General features: G+C 36.9%; 2 protein-coding genes across 2 annotated transcripts; both read right to left on the bottom strand.

Moving 5' to 3' along the window:
* Positions 1-658: 658 nt before the first annotated feature.
* On the bottom strand, positions 659-4,136 carry LOC111793188 (protein translocase subunit SecA 1). The gene is made up of 5 exons (XM_023674963.1): positions 3,767-4,136; positions 3,514-3,662; positions 1,977-2,138; positions 1,571-1,686; positions 659-1,082 (listed from the first exon to the last, which is right to left on the bottom strand). Exons 1-5 carry the CDS (start codon positions 4,029-4,031, stop codon positions 1,055-1,057), a joined length of 720 nt encoding a protein of 239 aa, XP_023530731.1. The 5' UTR covers positions 4,032-4,136; the 3' UTR covers positions 659-1,054.
* Positions 4,137-5,769: 1,633 nt separating this feature from the next.
* Positions 5,770-11,241, bottom strand: LOC111793187 (transcription factor UNE12-like). The gene is made up of 7 exons (XM_023674962.1): positions 10,700-11,241; positions 10,155-10,262; positions 8,805-8,924; positions 6,935-7,000; positions 6,771-6,836; positions 6,536-6,613; positions 5,770-6,206 (listed from the first exon to the last, which is right to left on the bottom strand). The coding sequence occupies exons 1-7, from the start codon at positions 11,030-11,032 to the stop codon at positions 5,979-5,981; spliced, it is 999 nt and encodes a 332-aa protein (XP_023530730.1). The 5' UTR covers positions 11,033-11,241; the 3' UTR covers positions 5,770-5,978.
* Positions 11,242-13,193: the final 1,952 nt, after the last annotated feature.

Genomic DNA, 13,193 nt, shown 5'->3' with positions numbered 1-13,193 from the left:
GAGATTAAACTATGTAGAAGTTGTTTGCTCTTATCCAAATCTCATAGTTTATTCATATTCCTTTCAACAAGTTTGTAGTTGAAGCTTTTATCCAATTGCTTTAGCTATTGGGCATCCACTTCTATTTTTTTATCCCTCTGATATTTGCATCTAATGGACACATACAATATTTGGTGATTCCATTATGTCACGATCAATGTGGTGCGTAAACTCTTAGATCATAAGAAGGATATACACGAGTCGGAATAGATTGGGTTGAGAGAATTTTTCAAACTAACTCAAAAGTTCGAGTTGGTTGGATTGATAACCTAACCCAACTCGTAAATTTTCACAACCCAGCTCAACCTCTATTTTCTAGTTGGGTTATCTTGTTATAAAAAAAAAATTTTTAAAAAACTTTTATTTATATACCTTTCGTACAATTTTAAATAAAAGATATTAAAAGTTCACATACAAGAGTGTGAAAACTTCTACATAACCACAAGGGTGTGAAAATTTCTACATAACCGATCATTATACTAAAACCGAAAAGCTGGCGATGATAAAGGAAACAAGCCAAAGAGAAGAATATCTTTTAGCAGGAAATGTATTTTTAGGTACTCAAACTCAAACATCATATATAATTAATGAATAATAGCCCCTAGCAAAATCCAACTCATTCAGGTGAAATTTGAAGATCTACTGAGGATCAAGGAATACATACCACATTATTAGGGCCAGCTTCAGCGCACCGACTATTGTCACGAGACAATAGCATGGCCTTACTATATTTGCAAGATTGGCGCACCTCGACTATTGTCACCAGACAATAGCCTGTCCTTACTATATTTAGAAGATCGACGCACCTCAACTATTGTCACGAGACTACATATTGAAGATCCCGTGAAGGATCATGAGGATTTGACGCATTTAAAAACCATGCCAACGTCTCATTCCCTCCATAAATGGCTTAACCAACTAGGTAACATAAAATAGAAAGATCAATCTAACATAATCCTTATGAACTGCCACTTATTCAGTCAAGAAACAGGGAACAGACAAACATGTTCTCTTCCTATGCCGTTTGATCCTTCCCGCAGCACCTTCATAAAAACAAAAACAATTGCAGTAATAAGAAATCCATGCTATACAGAAGTATATACACATTTTTAAAATCATACTTGCACAAGGAAAGAGGAGCCAGATGTTCATGGCGAGTTGGAAGGATAAAACTGAATGACTATGGGGCTACATTTCAAGCAAGCATTGTCGTGGTGATGGGTTCTTTGTGGCCAGGCAGAAGATCAACGGGCTTATAAAAGTGATTTGGAACAATAAATAAGGTGGGCAATACAAAAATGATCAACATTCCAGTGATCAGTTTCTGGACAGTTACATCATCCAAGAACCAAAGTTCTACCCTAACTTGCTCAGCTAAACTTAAAATGTCTATTACTCAAAGGATGATCATCTTCTTTCTGGTTTTGCTTTGTTTTAAGCTATGAATTGAGGATTGATGGTAAGCTCAATGAAAAGACATTTTAAGTTCTACTGGAATTCAATAATTAAGCAACGGTTCTAAGTTAAATACCGTTTATATCGCTTCTTGGAACCGCAAGGACAGAGAGCATTACGGCTGATCTGGCCACTCTTAGCCAAATTAGACCTAGCAAGATCCAAAGGATTTGAACCCACCAGTTTCTGGACCTAGTAAACATAATTTGTGAACAAACATGATCAGTTGAGCATTGTCACAATTTTAAAAAAATAAAAAATATAAAAGTATGCCGGAAAGCAGGACCAGAAAACAGGACACTCCAAGCCCTTATCAGTTTTCAGAGTGGTACAAAAGCAGAAGGAACCAAGTCGTATTAACAGAAAAGGATAAGAGTTTTGCAATGTATCCATACAATAACTACTTTCTTTGGCTAGATAAAGCAACGTTGACAGTAAACTTTAGTTTTTAAGAACATGGAACTATATGTATAAAGATCTACCTCAGCTATGCTCTTAGGCATAGGTTTTCCTTCTTCCTTCAACTTCTCAATCTTTTTTTGTGCTTCTTTAGCCCAGATAAACTTTGCCAGTGTATTCTCAACATCAGCGATCGTGCAATTACACTTTTTTGCTGCTTCTTGCTTTTGGCTGGTTTGGATGTTCTAAAGATCAGGAAGCCTAAGATCACAATCAGAAAACTTATCCAGAAGCGCAAAATAATATGGAAACTGTTGGAAACAAATAAAGGTTAGCGTAACTCTATTCGTTATTATTTTCACTAACTCAGATGATAAAAACCGAGCTAACGAATTATCATAGACAGAAAATGGACCCAATTCACCAAATAAAAGAAGAATGTTATAGGCCCATGGAAACAACTCTAAATCATGCCTGCCTGTCAGTTGACAGAAAATAAGATTAAGAATTCAATTGAAGAAATCAAATAGCAGTGAAAGTGCTGAAAGACTGATCATAATGGAAAGCCCTTCCGGTTCAACCAAGTGATCATGAATCCCAAAGCTGGTTAGGAAGTAAAGTTATGTAACCTATTTCTTAATCATCAAATGTTGTAGTGCCAAAACGTGAAACAACTAAATCAATTTCAAACCCAGTGTTTTTAAAGTGAAGCGTTGAAGCATTGTACCCTCACTGAAGCACATCGAGGCACACAGCATGCATCAATACCTCAAGTCCTTTTTGTAATCTTTTTCACTTCAGGCTTAAGCCCCTTCAAAAAACACATTTCAAACCATTAAACATAGTAATGGTTGCAGAAAGACCCCAACAACTTCCTTTGCTCCCATTTGGTCAATTGGATTAAACAAAACAGGGGGCTTTATTCACTTAAGCTCCCTATTTTGCAACCCTATTTTGCAATGGTTATATAAATGTCCAAATCATTCACTTGGAGACATGTGAGTGGGGTATCCTATAAATAAGTTCGTTTAAGACTAAGACAACAAAATATTTAGTCTTTTCTTTATAAATTCGTTAATTGAGAATTAATGTTTCATAAGATGATCATATGTGACTCAATCTAAATTATGAGTAAGTTAGGAACTCCTACGAGGGTTTGTCTTTTGATTGGGCGAGAATGAGTTACAGCTTTATTCACTTAATTCAACAGATATTAGTGCTAGTTTGAGGTTTTTTCGGTAACCACATTGGGTTCAGTGAAAGGTTTCATTGCCTTTCCTATATTCACTGAATTAACGAAATTTTGTCCTACAAAAACAATGAGTGCTAGAAAATCTGGAGAAGGAGACCCATGTTTTCAATCTGCTGGAAAAATGGTGGCAGCTCAAATTATTCAGCAGTAAAATATACATTTCTAAATTTGGCCAAAACTAAACTAATCTCATTGTCCTATTTTTCCCTCTTGTTTTCTACTTTACCAGTGGCTCATAGTGAAGATTAACAAATACTCCATTTATGGGCAGTGTAAGAACCATTACATCAAGATCAGACATTATAACTTTTCCATTGCAACTCAAACAAATAAGTAATTATTAGAAAGCAAATTGCTAGAAAACCAACCTCCCCAGTGGGATCAAATCCTCCCAAATAGCGAATAATTGCCTCCTGCTTCTCAAAAGCATCCGCAAAGGTAGCTTCACTACTTCTTCCTACTATATATTGCTTGAATGCCCCCACTCTTCGGGCATTTTTCAATTCATCAGCAAACCCTGAGATAAATAAACAGACAAATAATTAAATTTGGTCATAAACTTAGATATATTATCGTGCAATTGAAGAAATACAACTTTAAGTGATGGGAAATGAGGCGTACGGAGGAGAGTAAAGGACTCAGAGCTGATTTCGGTTCCTTCGGAAGAGCTCTTCTTTCCAGTGAAGGCTCCCTTGATCTTGTCCATCCATGAATCGTGAAGCTGCGTCGTGGAGAAGATAGACCGGGACTGTAACAGAGTCGAAACACAATTTCGGGGACTGCGATCGGAAGAAGAGAAGGGGAAGAACAAATTGAGATTAGATGTGTTTGTCTCGGAAAGATTGATTAGGAATCGAGAGGAGGAACGCATTTTGGGAAAATGCATGAGTTCGTAATCGGCTTCTTCAGGTTGGAATTAGGGTTTTAGTCAATTCGGAGGGTTAACGAATATTCAGGCGGGATGGAAGCCGAGAAACACCTTACCTCCTAAACTCACTTCTCTTTTTTAAAAAAAAAAAAACATCAGTATTTATTTATTTTTATTTTTTATAAATATTTTGAAACTATTTTTTGCCTTTATTGATTTCTAATATTGTAGACTTTAATTTTTTTTTTAATTAAAGGGTTTTAAACTGTATAATGGTAAGATTATCCATTACGATTTATTTAAGTTAATCTCTTGAGAACTGAACTAGAAATTGAATTAGACCAGTTTTGATCCCGAGGCACTACCCCTTGGGACTCAAGATTAAGATTGAATCGCATATGATTATCTTGTGGAATATTAGGCATCTTCGTATTTAACGAATTGATAAAAAGAGATTAAAAAACTTTGTGGTCTAATCTTATACAAATTCATTGTATACGATATACTCACGTGTCTTTATCTGAACAATAAGACACCTCATCTTATCCATATATTATAGACTTTTTAGATTATTACTATGTCAACTACAGCGGTTCAAGATTACACTAATAACCTTAAATTTTTCGTACAATGAATATAAACAAGTAAAACAACTATATTACTAGCTCCATTAGAGTTAATCAAAGGCCAAACACAAAAAATATCCACGAGAGAATCTCGTATTTAGAGATAATACCTCCAAATTGAACTCCGTACATCCAACTTGTAACAAGTAAAAGTTGATCCACAAACTCCAACTTAACATCGTTATTGTGATGTCCCACATTGGTTGGGAGAAGAACAAAACACCATTTATAAAGGTGTAGAAACCTTCCCCTAGCAGACGCGTTTTAAAGCCTGAAGGGGAAGCCCGAAAGGGAAAGCCTAGAGAGAACAATATCTACTAGTGGTGGATCTTGGTCGTTACAAATGATATTAGAGCCAGACACCGGACGATGTGCCAGCTTTCTCGCTCTTCCCCGAAGGAGGGTAGACACGAGGTGGTGTGCCAGTAAGGACGTTGGCCCCAAAGGGGGGGTGGATTGTGATGTGCCACATTGGTTGGGGATGAGAACAAAACACCATTTATAAGGGTGTAGAAACCTTCCCCTAGCAAACGTGTTTTAAAGCCTTGAGGGGAAGCTCGAAAGGGAAAACCCAAAAAGAACAATATCTACGAGTAGTGGATCTGGATCGTTACAGAGAGCTACTGTTATGGTAAAATTAGACCCGAAAACAACCAAAAAGAATAGAAGAAATCAATCAATTAAAATATCGAATTCAAAAACTTAAGCAATGAAAGGATAGGATTGTGGCCACACAAAAAGTAACCCACCTTTCTTTGATTTTCAAATCACTATTGATGAAAAGCAAGACCATCTTTTTGGTATTATCATCTTCCACTACTTCCACCTTTCCATGTATATTAATAATTGAGCCAATTTTTGACCTAATTCGCTCATCCAATCACTTTCATACCGAGATGAACACGACTCTCCACAATATCCCGAGATGATATTATCTACTTTGAGCGTAAGCTCTCATAACTTTCCTTTGGGCTTCCCCAAGAGGCTTCAAACCAATGGAAAGAGTACTATTTGATTATAAACCCATGAACATTCCCTAAATTAGCGGATGTGGGACTTTCATCATCCAACACATACCATGATCTACTTTTTATTCATTCTCAACTAAACAAAACAAATAATAAAAAAAATAAAAACAAGAAACAAAAGTTGTAGATTTTCCATCACAAAATATTTTGGTCGTTTTCCACCACTTCACTTCACTTCAATAAGGAGTTACAAAAAAACACTAGATTATATATTATGCTGATGATATCCATAATCACGAAACAATAAACGAGATGGATTTAACCAACTTAGCACGGTTGGAGTCCGAGATGGGCACGTAAGGTCGGTCGGTCTAAGGAGTGTTCATTTCTGGCTTAACCATGATCGGCGGATCGGCTTGGTGTGTCCTGAAAATGGCTGAGGCTAATGAGATGGGCATGATGCATAGAGCTTTAGATTGTAGGAATTGCATGGCAGCTCCCACATCTTCTTCCATTAGTTTTGCTACTTGTTGCTCTGTGCCATCACTTGACCATTTCTCCCATGCTTGTTGATTCGCACCGCTCTCAATGCCTTCTCCCTATAAATACGTAAAATCCCGGTTGAGAATCATAAACAAAACGACGAGAAATGTCGAAAATATGCTGACATGATGACAAAATACGAGGTTTCGTGTTTGAACTCCTGTAATGTGATTTTAGTAGCAACGTTTTTCGGTTTGGGACTAATCCCTAAAAGATTAGAGAGCGATATAACCTATCAGTTTAAGCTTTTGAGTTAATGGTCGTTTAACACAATAAGAAAATAAAGGGTCATTTCTATAGTTCCTTAATCGATCTCGGGCTAATCTTTAAGCCCGGGAGAAGAGGGTCATTTCTATAAAGAACGTCGAAGCTCAAATTTTCGTACCTCGACTGATGATAGGGGCACATCGGCCACAAGTTGAGCCACCGCACCTGCCCCACCTAGTCTGCTCATGCTTAAAACCTATGAAAAGTATATCGAATAAAATCAGATACGAGGCATCTAGGAAACAAATCAACCAATATAAAAACCGGGGTCATGCTTGGTAGACTCGAGTGACTCGTAAACGACGAGGACATGAACTTTCATTTGTTCTGAAAAATAGTTTGAAAATGAGTACCTTAACTTGAAGCCTAAGAAACTTTACATAATCCACAATTTCATCGAGCATTGCCGCTCTATCAGTCTGCAAAACGAAACGAATTGGTTAATGTCGAGACTATGGATTTGTGTTCGAGAAATCGGAGTCGTTAATAAAATTCAGGTTTTTGAGTGGAACCAAACCTTATTGCAGCTAGGAACCAACTCCTGCAAGGCCTTCATTCTTTCTGCGATTCTTTCTCGACGCAACTGTAGTCATGACAGTCGAACCGAGCTAAGATTCATTGAGATATAGATAACACAAAAAGTGAAAAAAAAGAAAGCCCTTTAGAGTTCGTTTAGGAAACTTTCTTCGAAAATTCTTTACGAAGGCGTCTCCGCTACCCCCCTCTCGTCCCCTTGTCTTCTCTAGGAGGGCGAAGCACGAAATATTTATTGGGACATGTAAAAATTTTACGTTGATAATCTATCCCGCTCCTTCCTTCACTGATGCTAGTTATTCCCTAATGACTGGTTCGATGTCCTTAAACCTCTTGATTTAAGGACACCGACCTCAGCTCGATCGATTGGTTTCGATCGAATAAAGCTCTGTGACCGAGTAAGATTGCCATGTTATCGAATTGGAGGGCACATTGGGGCACCCTTTTGGTTGACCCCCTCCCTTGTGATCTCTAAAGTGGTCAAGAATGTCACTTCTTTTGGCTATCTAGCATCTATAACCTTTATAAGGGCTTCCCAAAGCTCTTAAAATGATGGGGTTTCCTCATATGAACTCCTAAATACCTAAATAAGCACAAGTGCTAAAAGCTCAATATGGACTTTCTCTCTCACCGCTAGATATTGTCTGCTTTTGTCCATTACGTATCGTCGTCAGTCTCACAGTTTTAAAACGCGTCTACTAGGGAGAGGTTTCCACACCCTTATAAGAAATGCTTTGTTCCCCTCTGCAACCGATGTGGGATCTCACAATCCACCCCTCTTGGGACCTAGTGTCCTCGCTAGCACACCGGACACAATCCACCCCCCTTGGACCTAGTGTCCTCGCTGGCACACCGTCCGGTGTCTAGCTTTGATAAAATTTGTAACAGCCTAAGCCCACCGCTAACAAATATTGTCCGCTTTGGCCCATTACGTATCACCGTCAACCTCACGGTTATAAAACGCGTCTACTAGGGAGAGGTTTCCAAACCCTTATAAGGAATGCTTCGTTCCCCTCTCCAATCGATGTGGGATTTCACAATCCACCCCCTTGAGGGCTCTGATACCATTTGTAAGAACCCAAGCCCACTGCTAACAGATATTGTCTACTTTGGCCTGTTACGTATCACCGTCAGCCTCACGGTTTTAAAATGCGTCTGCTAGAGAGAGATTTCCACACCCTTATAAGGAATGCTTGATTCCCCTGTTCAACTGATGTGTAATCTCACAATCCACCCCCTTGAGGGCCCAGCATCCTCGTTGACACACCGCCCAGTATCTGGCTCTGATACCATTTGTAGCAGCACAAACCCACCGCTAACATATATTGTCTACTTTGGCCCATTACATATCGTCTTCAACCTCACGGTTTTAAAACTCGTCTACTAGGGAGAGGTATCCACACCCTTATAAGGAATGTTTCGTTCCTCTCTCCAACCGATATGGGACTTCACAATCCACCCCCATGGGGGCCAGCGTCCACGCTGACACACTGCCCAGTGTCTGGCTCTAATACCGTTTCTAACAGCCTAACAGATACTGTTTACTTTGGCCCGTTACGTATCATCATTAGCCTCACAGTTTTAAAACGCGTCTACTGGGGAGAGGTTTCCACACCCTTATAAAGAATATTTCATTCTCCTCTCCAACCAACATGAGATCTCACAACAAACAAGTGACATACTAAGATAAAAAAACACCGCTCTGTCAACATGTATTGTTTCTCGTTTCTCGTTTCCCATTTCTCATTTCTATTGCGGAACACAACAAAGACATTTCCTAGTCAACTAGTAGTAAACAAGAGGACTTCCATACATATCTATCGACATTCTTAAAAATCGAAAGAAGAGATTACCCTTTCGGCAATACTATGAGGATCAGTCGCTTGCCCACGTCGTGCTCGAACTCTCGGACGGATTTGAGAAGGTTGCGGTACAGCAGCAACCATCCCGGGATTTGTCTGATTGTGAAAGGGCTGCACATGAATCCAAAGAAGATACATCATCATATGTCAAACTATTTGTATGCTTTCCTTTAGTCATATTTCCATGGAAGAATTGGAAAAAAGAATATAATGAATAAATTAGCCATTAAAATGGGAATTTCTCAATTGTCATTTTCTCTTTGTAAGCAATAAAAAAATAAAATTATTCATTTATTTATATATAAATAGGCATCTGGCTAAAGATGGCTACAAGGTTCCAAAAACCAACACATAATAATGGAGCACAAATTAAAATATTATGAATAAATAAATAAATAAATAAATAAATAAATAAAAATGAAGGAAATTACAATATTGTCCTACTGACCACATTCATATTTTTAGAACAAAGAATAAATTTTTTGTGGGTAACAGACATTTTATTTATATTATTTTAATTAAAAAATTAACATAAGTTAAAAAGAATTAAAAAAAAAATTAAAAGAAAAAAGCACTAGCATATAAAAAATTAATTTAAAAGAATAAAACATGGGTTCTTGGTTTCCGCCAATAAAACACAACCACGTGGATGGACTCTGACATCTTTGGAAAAAAATAAAAGGAGCGTGTTTCAGACGCTCCTTGAGTAATGACGTAAGCGAATGATCATGCTTAGGCTTCCAGAATCCAACGGCAAAGATTACTTACACGTACGAAGAATTTACACACGTGGGAGAGATGGTTTGTTTGTCTTTTACCGTCAATCAATAATTGATACAAGACAAACACCAATGAGAATCAGACACGTGTAATACACACTCCCCAAAGTAAAAAATTGAAGATTAAGGTCTGTTTGGAAACGAAGATAACACAAGAACTGTTTGGGTTCAAGAATAATAATAATAATAATAATAATAAAGGAATTTTTTTTTTTAAAAAAAAAAATTAATTCAGAAAACGCGTTTTTTTGTACTTGGTTTGAAATTTAGTATCGAGCATCACATGTGATATTTTTTAAAAAATTAAAAAAATTAAAAAAATAAATAAATAACCCTTTTATTAACAAAATTGTCTTGTGTGCTTTATTTATTTATTTTGATTTAATGTCACTATGATTAAATGTGCTAAAAAAGCATAGGTTATAACGAGGATTAATTTATGAACGCTTTTAATTAATAATTATGATAAACCCAAATGCATATTAGAATAAATAACATTATTATTTTTAGAAAAAGAAAAAAGAAAAAAAGGAGGGATATAGGGAGAAAAATGTAAATTCACCTGGTGAAGATGTAACGGCGGCGGAGGTGGCCGGAGTTGTTGAGTCTGCTGCAAATGTCCAAAGGAAGGAAACAAGGCGTTCATGTGCTGAACCGAAGAATCTCTCTCCTGAAAAACAAGAGTGAAATGACGGAAACACCCTTAAGAATCATAATAATTAAAAAAAAAAAAAAAATTATGAGAATGGGAATAAAATTTCTGTAGCTGAAGTAGACTGCTCCTAACTCTGGAGAAGAAGAACAAACAATTTTCAATTTAATCAATTTTTTTTTTTTTTTAAATTAAAACAAAAGTTTATTCTAAAATCAGAGATTTGACAAGAAAAATAAAAAATAATAATAATAATAAACACAAAAAACAAAGAAAAAAGAGTAAAAAGAAGATCAAAGTTACCCAAAATGGGAAAATTGAACGTGTTCTAATCTGGGTTGAAATCATTGAGATGATCCAAAGAGAGCATAGAAAAACCCCCAAAATCCCGTCCCTCCCCACTGAAGAACATGAAGAAGAAATGAAGAAATTAAGAGAGGGAAAGAGAGATTTACAGTGATTCCAGAAGAAGCAGTGGAAGAAGATGAAGCATTATTAGTGGTATTATTGTTATTATTATTGTTATTAAGTTCATCTCTAAACCTCTCTTGTCTCAAAAACCCTTGTTCTAAATTCAGCCCCAACGGCATACCCATCCCTCCTCCTCCACCGCCTCCTTGCAGCCCAGCTATCCCTCTCAACCCATCGCCGCCGCCGCCAGACCCAAGTTGCAAGCCCATCGGAATAGAGACAACATCGCCGGTTGCTCCGCCGGCGTAACCAGGCTGCACTGCGAGAATCTGCTCGAAGAAGTCATCTCCCAACCCCTCAGAGGGGATTCCGGCCATAAATGAGTATCCCCAAAATGGGAACAGAGAACAGAGGAGTGAATGGAGGGGAGGCGGTGGTGGCGGTGAAGAAGGGGGAGGGTGTCGGAGAAATGGGTGGCAGATCCGGAAGGCGATAAGGCGGAAGGGAAGCGATTTTGAGGGTAATGAAATGAAATTAAGGCCTCTTTTTGGTTCTCTCTCTTTGTTTCTCTCAGCTTTTTTGTTTACCCACTTTATTATACAAAAGCACAGTATAAAGGCACTTACATTTTTTTTTTATTATTATTTTTTTTTTTTTAAATCTCTTCCTAAAAATCTTCATTACTTTGTGATTTTTATTATTAATTATTATTATTATTATTATTCCTAATCCTACTCCCTGTTCCAATTTTCCTATTATTTTAATTATATTTGTTTCTCCTCTCTTTCCATTATTATTATTATTATAATTATCATTATTGGAAGCTCAGGAGGAAAAGTCTAAAGAAATAATATTTGCTAGGGGTGGATTTAAGCTGGTATTAGAGTCAGACATTGAGCGATGTACCAGCGAGGACGCTGAGTCTCAAACGAGAAAGGAACAAGTGCCTGTTTGTAGCTGAGGTTAGTAATGCACCGTGGCTTACTGTGACTTGTAAATGTTTGATATTTAAATTTTATGAGATTTTTGTCATTGATGTAACATGTACTGTGAATAAGTAGATTTTTTTTAGATAATTAAAAAAGAAAATAATGGTCCGACAATTCAACCGGACCTAAAAGAATTGGGCTCGACTAGGTTGCAAACTCATATCACTTTAGATATTATATTTGAGCTACTAAACTTCTAAATATTTAGTCCATGCAACCAAAGTTATTTTATTCGTAATTTATTTTTAATTAAGATATAAAAGACAAAACTAGGGTTTGAAAAAATTAATGATCCAATTTAACAATCTAACTCGCATTAAATTATTAACTTATTTACTACTGATCTGCTGGTTTGTTACCGTAGATCAGAGAATCTATGATTTTCTCGTTTTGTTATCATGGATCAAGGCTTATCATATAATTTTCATTATACACATCTATAAATACGAGGTGCTAACTCATATATGTCACAGTGACATTCAACCTAATATGGTATCAGAGTCATGCCCTAAACTTAGACATGTCAGACAAATTCTCAAATGTCGAATAAAGTATTGTGAGCCTGGAATGCATAGTCAAAAAGTGACTAAAGCATCGAACAAAGGGTGTAGTTTGTTCGAAGACTCCAAAAAGAAAAAAAAAAAAAAAAGGAGTCGAGTCTCGATTAAGGGGAGACATACTTTGTTCGAAGAGAGGTGTTCGAAGAAAGTCCCACATAAGCTAATTTAGGGAATGATCAAAAGTTTATAATCAAGGAATATTATCTCGATTGGTACGAGGCCTTTTGGGTAAGTCCAAAGCAAAGCCAAGAGCGCTTATGCTAAAAGTGGATAATATCATATCATTGTAGAGATCCGTGCATGCAATTAAATCATATGTGACTGCGGTGTTTGTATACTTGCACTCGTTGCCTATCAGACGTAAGTAACTCAGCTGCATGTAATTTCATTCTTATAGTTGAGCTTGGAACATCCAATTAGCGAGTCATTATGGTTTTTCCTTGACCCACCGCTAGGAGATATTGTCCAATTTGACTCTTTAAATATCGTCATCAGCCTCATGGTTCTTAAATTTCCACACCTTTATATGGAATAAGATCGATATGGGATCTCACAAACACCTCCCTTGGGGCCCAACGTTCTCGCTGGCACACCGTCTAGTGTCTAGTTCTAATATCATTTGTAACAACCTAAGTCCACCGCTAGCAAATATTGTCAGTTTTGGCACATTACATATCACCATNTAAGATATAAAAGACAAAACTAGGGTTTGAAAAAATTAATGACCCAATTTAACAATCTAACTCCATTAAATTATTAACTTATTTACTACTGATCTGCTGGTTTGTTACTGTAGATCAGAGAATCTATGATTTCCTCGTTTGTTATCATGGATAAAAAAAAAAAAAAAAAGGAGTCGAGTCTCGATTAAGGGGAGACATACTTTGTTCGAAGAGAGGTGTTCGAAGAAAGTCCCACATAAGCTAATTTAGGGAATGATCAAAAGTTTATAATCAAGGAATATTATCTCGATTGGTACGAGGCCTTTT

The sequence above is a fragment of the Cucurbita pepo genome, chromosome LG04 (genome assembly GCF_002806865.2).
Source record: "Cucurbita pepo subsp. pepo cultivar mu-cu-16 chromosome LG04, ASM280686v2, whole genome shotgun sequence".
NCBI classification, from domain to species: Eukaryota; Viridiplantae; Streptophyta; class Magnoliopsida; order Cucurbitales; family Cucurbitaceae; genus Cucurbita; species Cucurbita pepo.
Note: the sequence above shows the minus strand (reverse complement) of the source record. Positions and strands in the feature narration are given on the sequence as shown.

What these genes read in the sequence shown, in the direction of transcription:
- LOC111793188 (XM_023674963.1), bottom strand. Translation starts at nt 4,031, where the DNA reads ATGCATTTTCCCAAAATGCGTTCCTCCTCTCGATTCCTAATCAATCTT. An exon ending in TGAGTCCTTTACTCTCCTCC is followed by an intron (nt 3,663 to 3,766) that starts GTACGCCTCATT and finishes TATTTATCTCAG; the next exon opens with GGTTTGCTGATGAATTGAAA. An exon ending in TCCAAGAAGCGATATAAACG is followed by an intron (nt 1,083 to 1,570) that starts GTATTTAACTTA and finishes GTTTTTATGAAG; the next exon opens with GTGCTGCGGGAAGGATCAAA.
- LOC111793187 (XM_023674962.1), bottom strand. Translation starts at nt 11,032, where the DNA reads ATGGCCGGAATCCCCTCTGAGGGGTTGGGAGATGACTTCTTCGAGCAG. An exon ending in CGCCGTTACATCTTCACCAG is followed by an intron (nt 8,925 to 10,154) that starts GTGAATTTACAT and finishes ATTCATGTGCAG; the next exon opens with CCCTTTCACAATCAGACAAA. An exon ending in TTCTTAGGCTTCAAGTTAAG is followed by an intron (nt 6,614 to 6,770) that starts GTACTCATTTTC and finishes TACTTTTCATAG; the next exon opens with GTTTTAAGCATGAGCAGACT.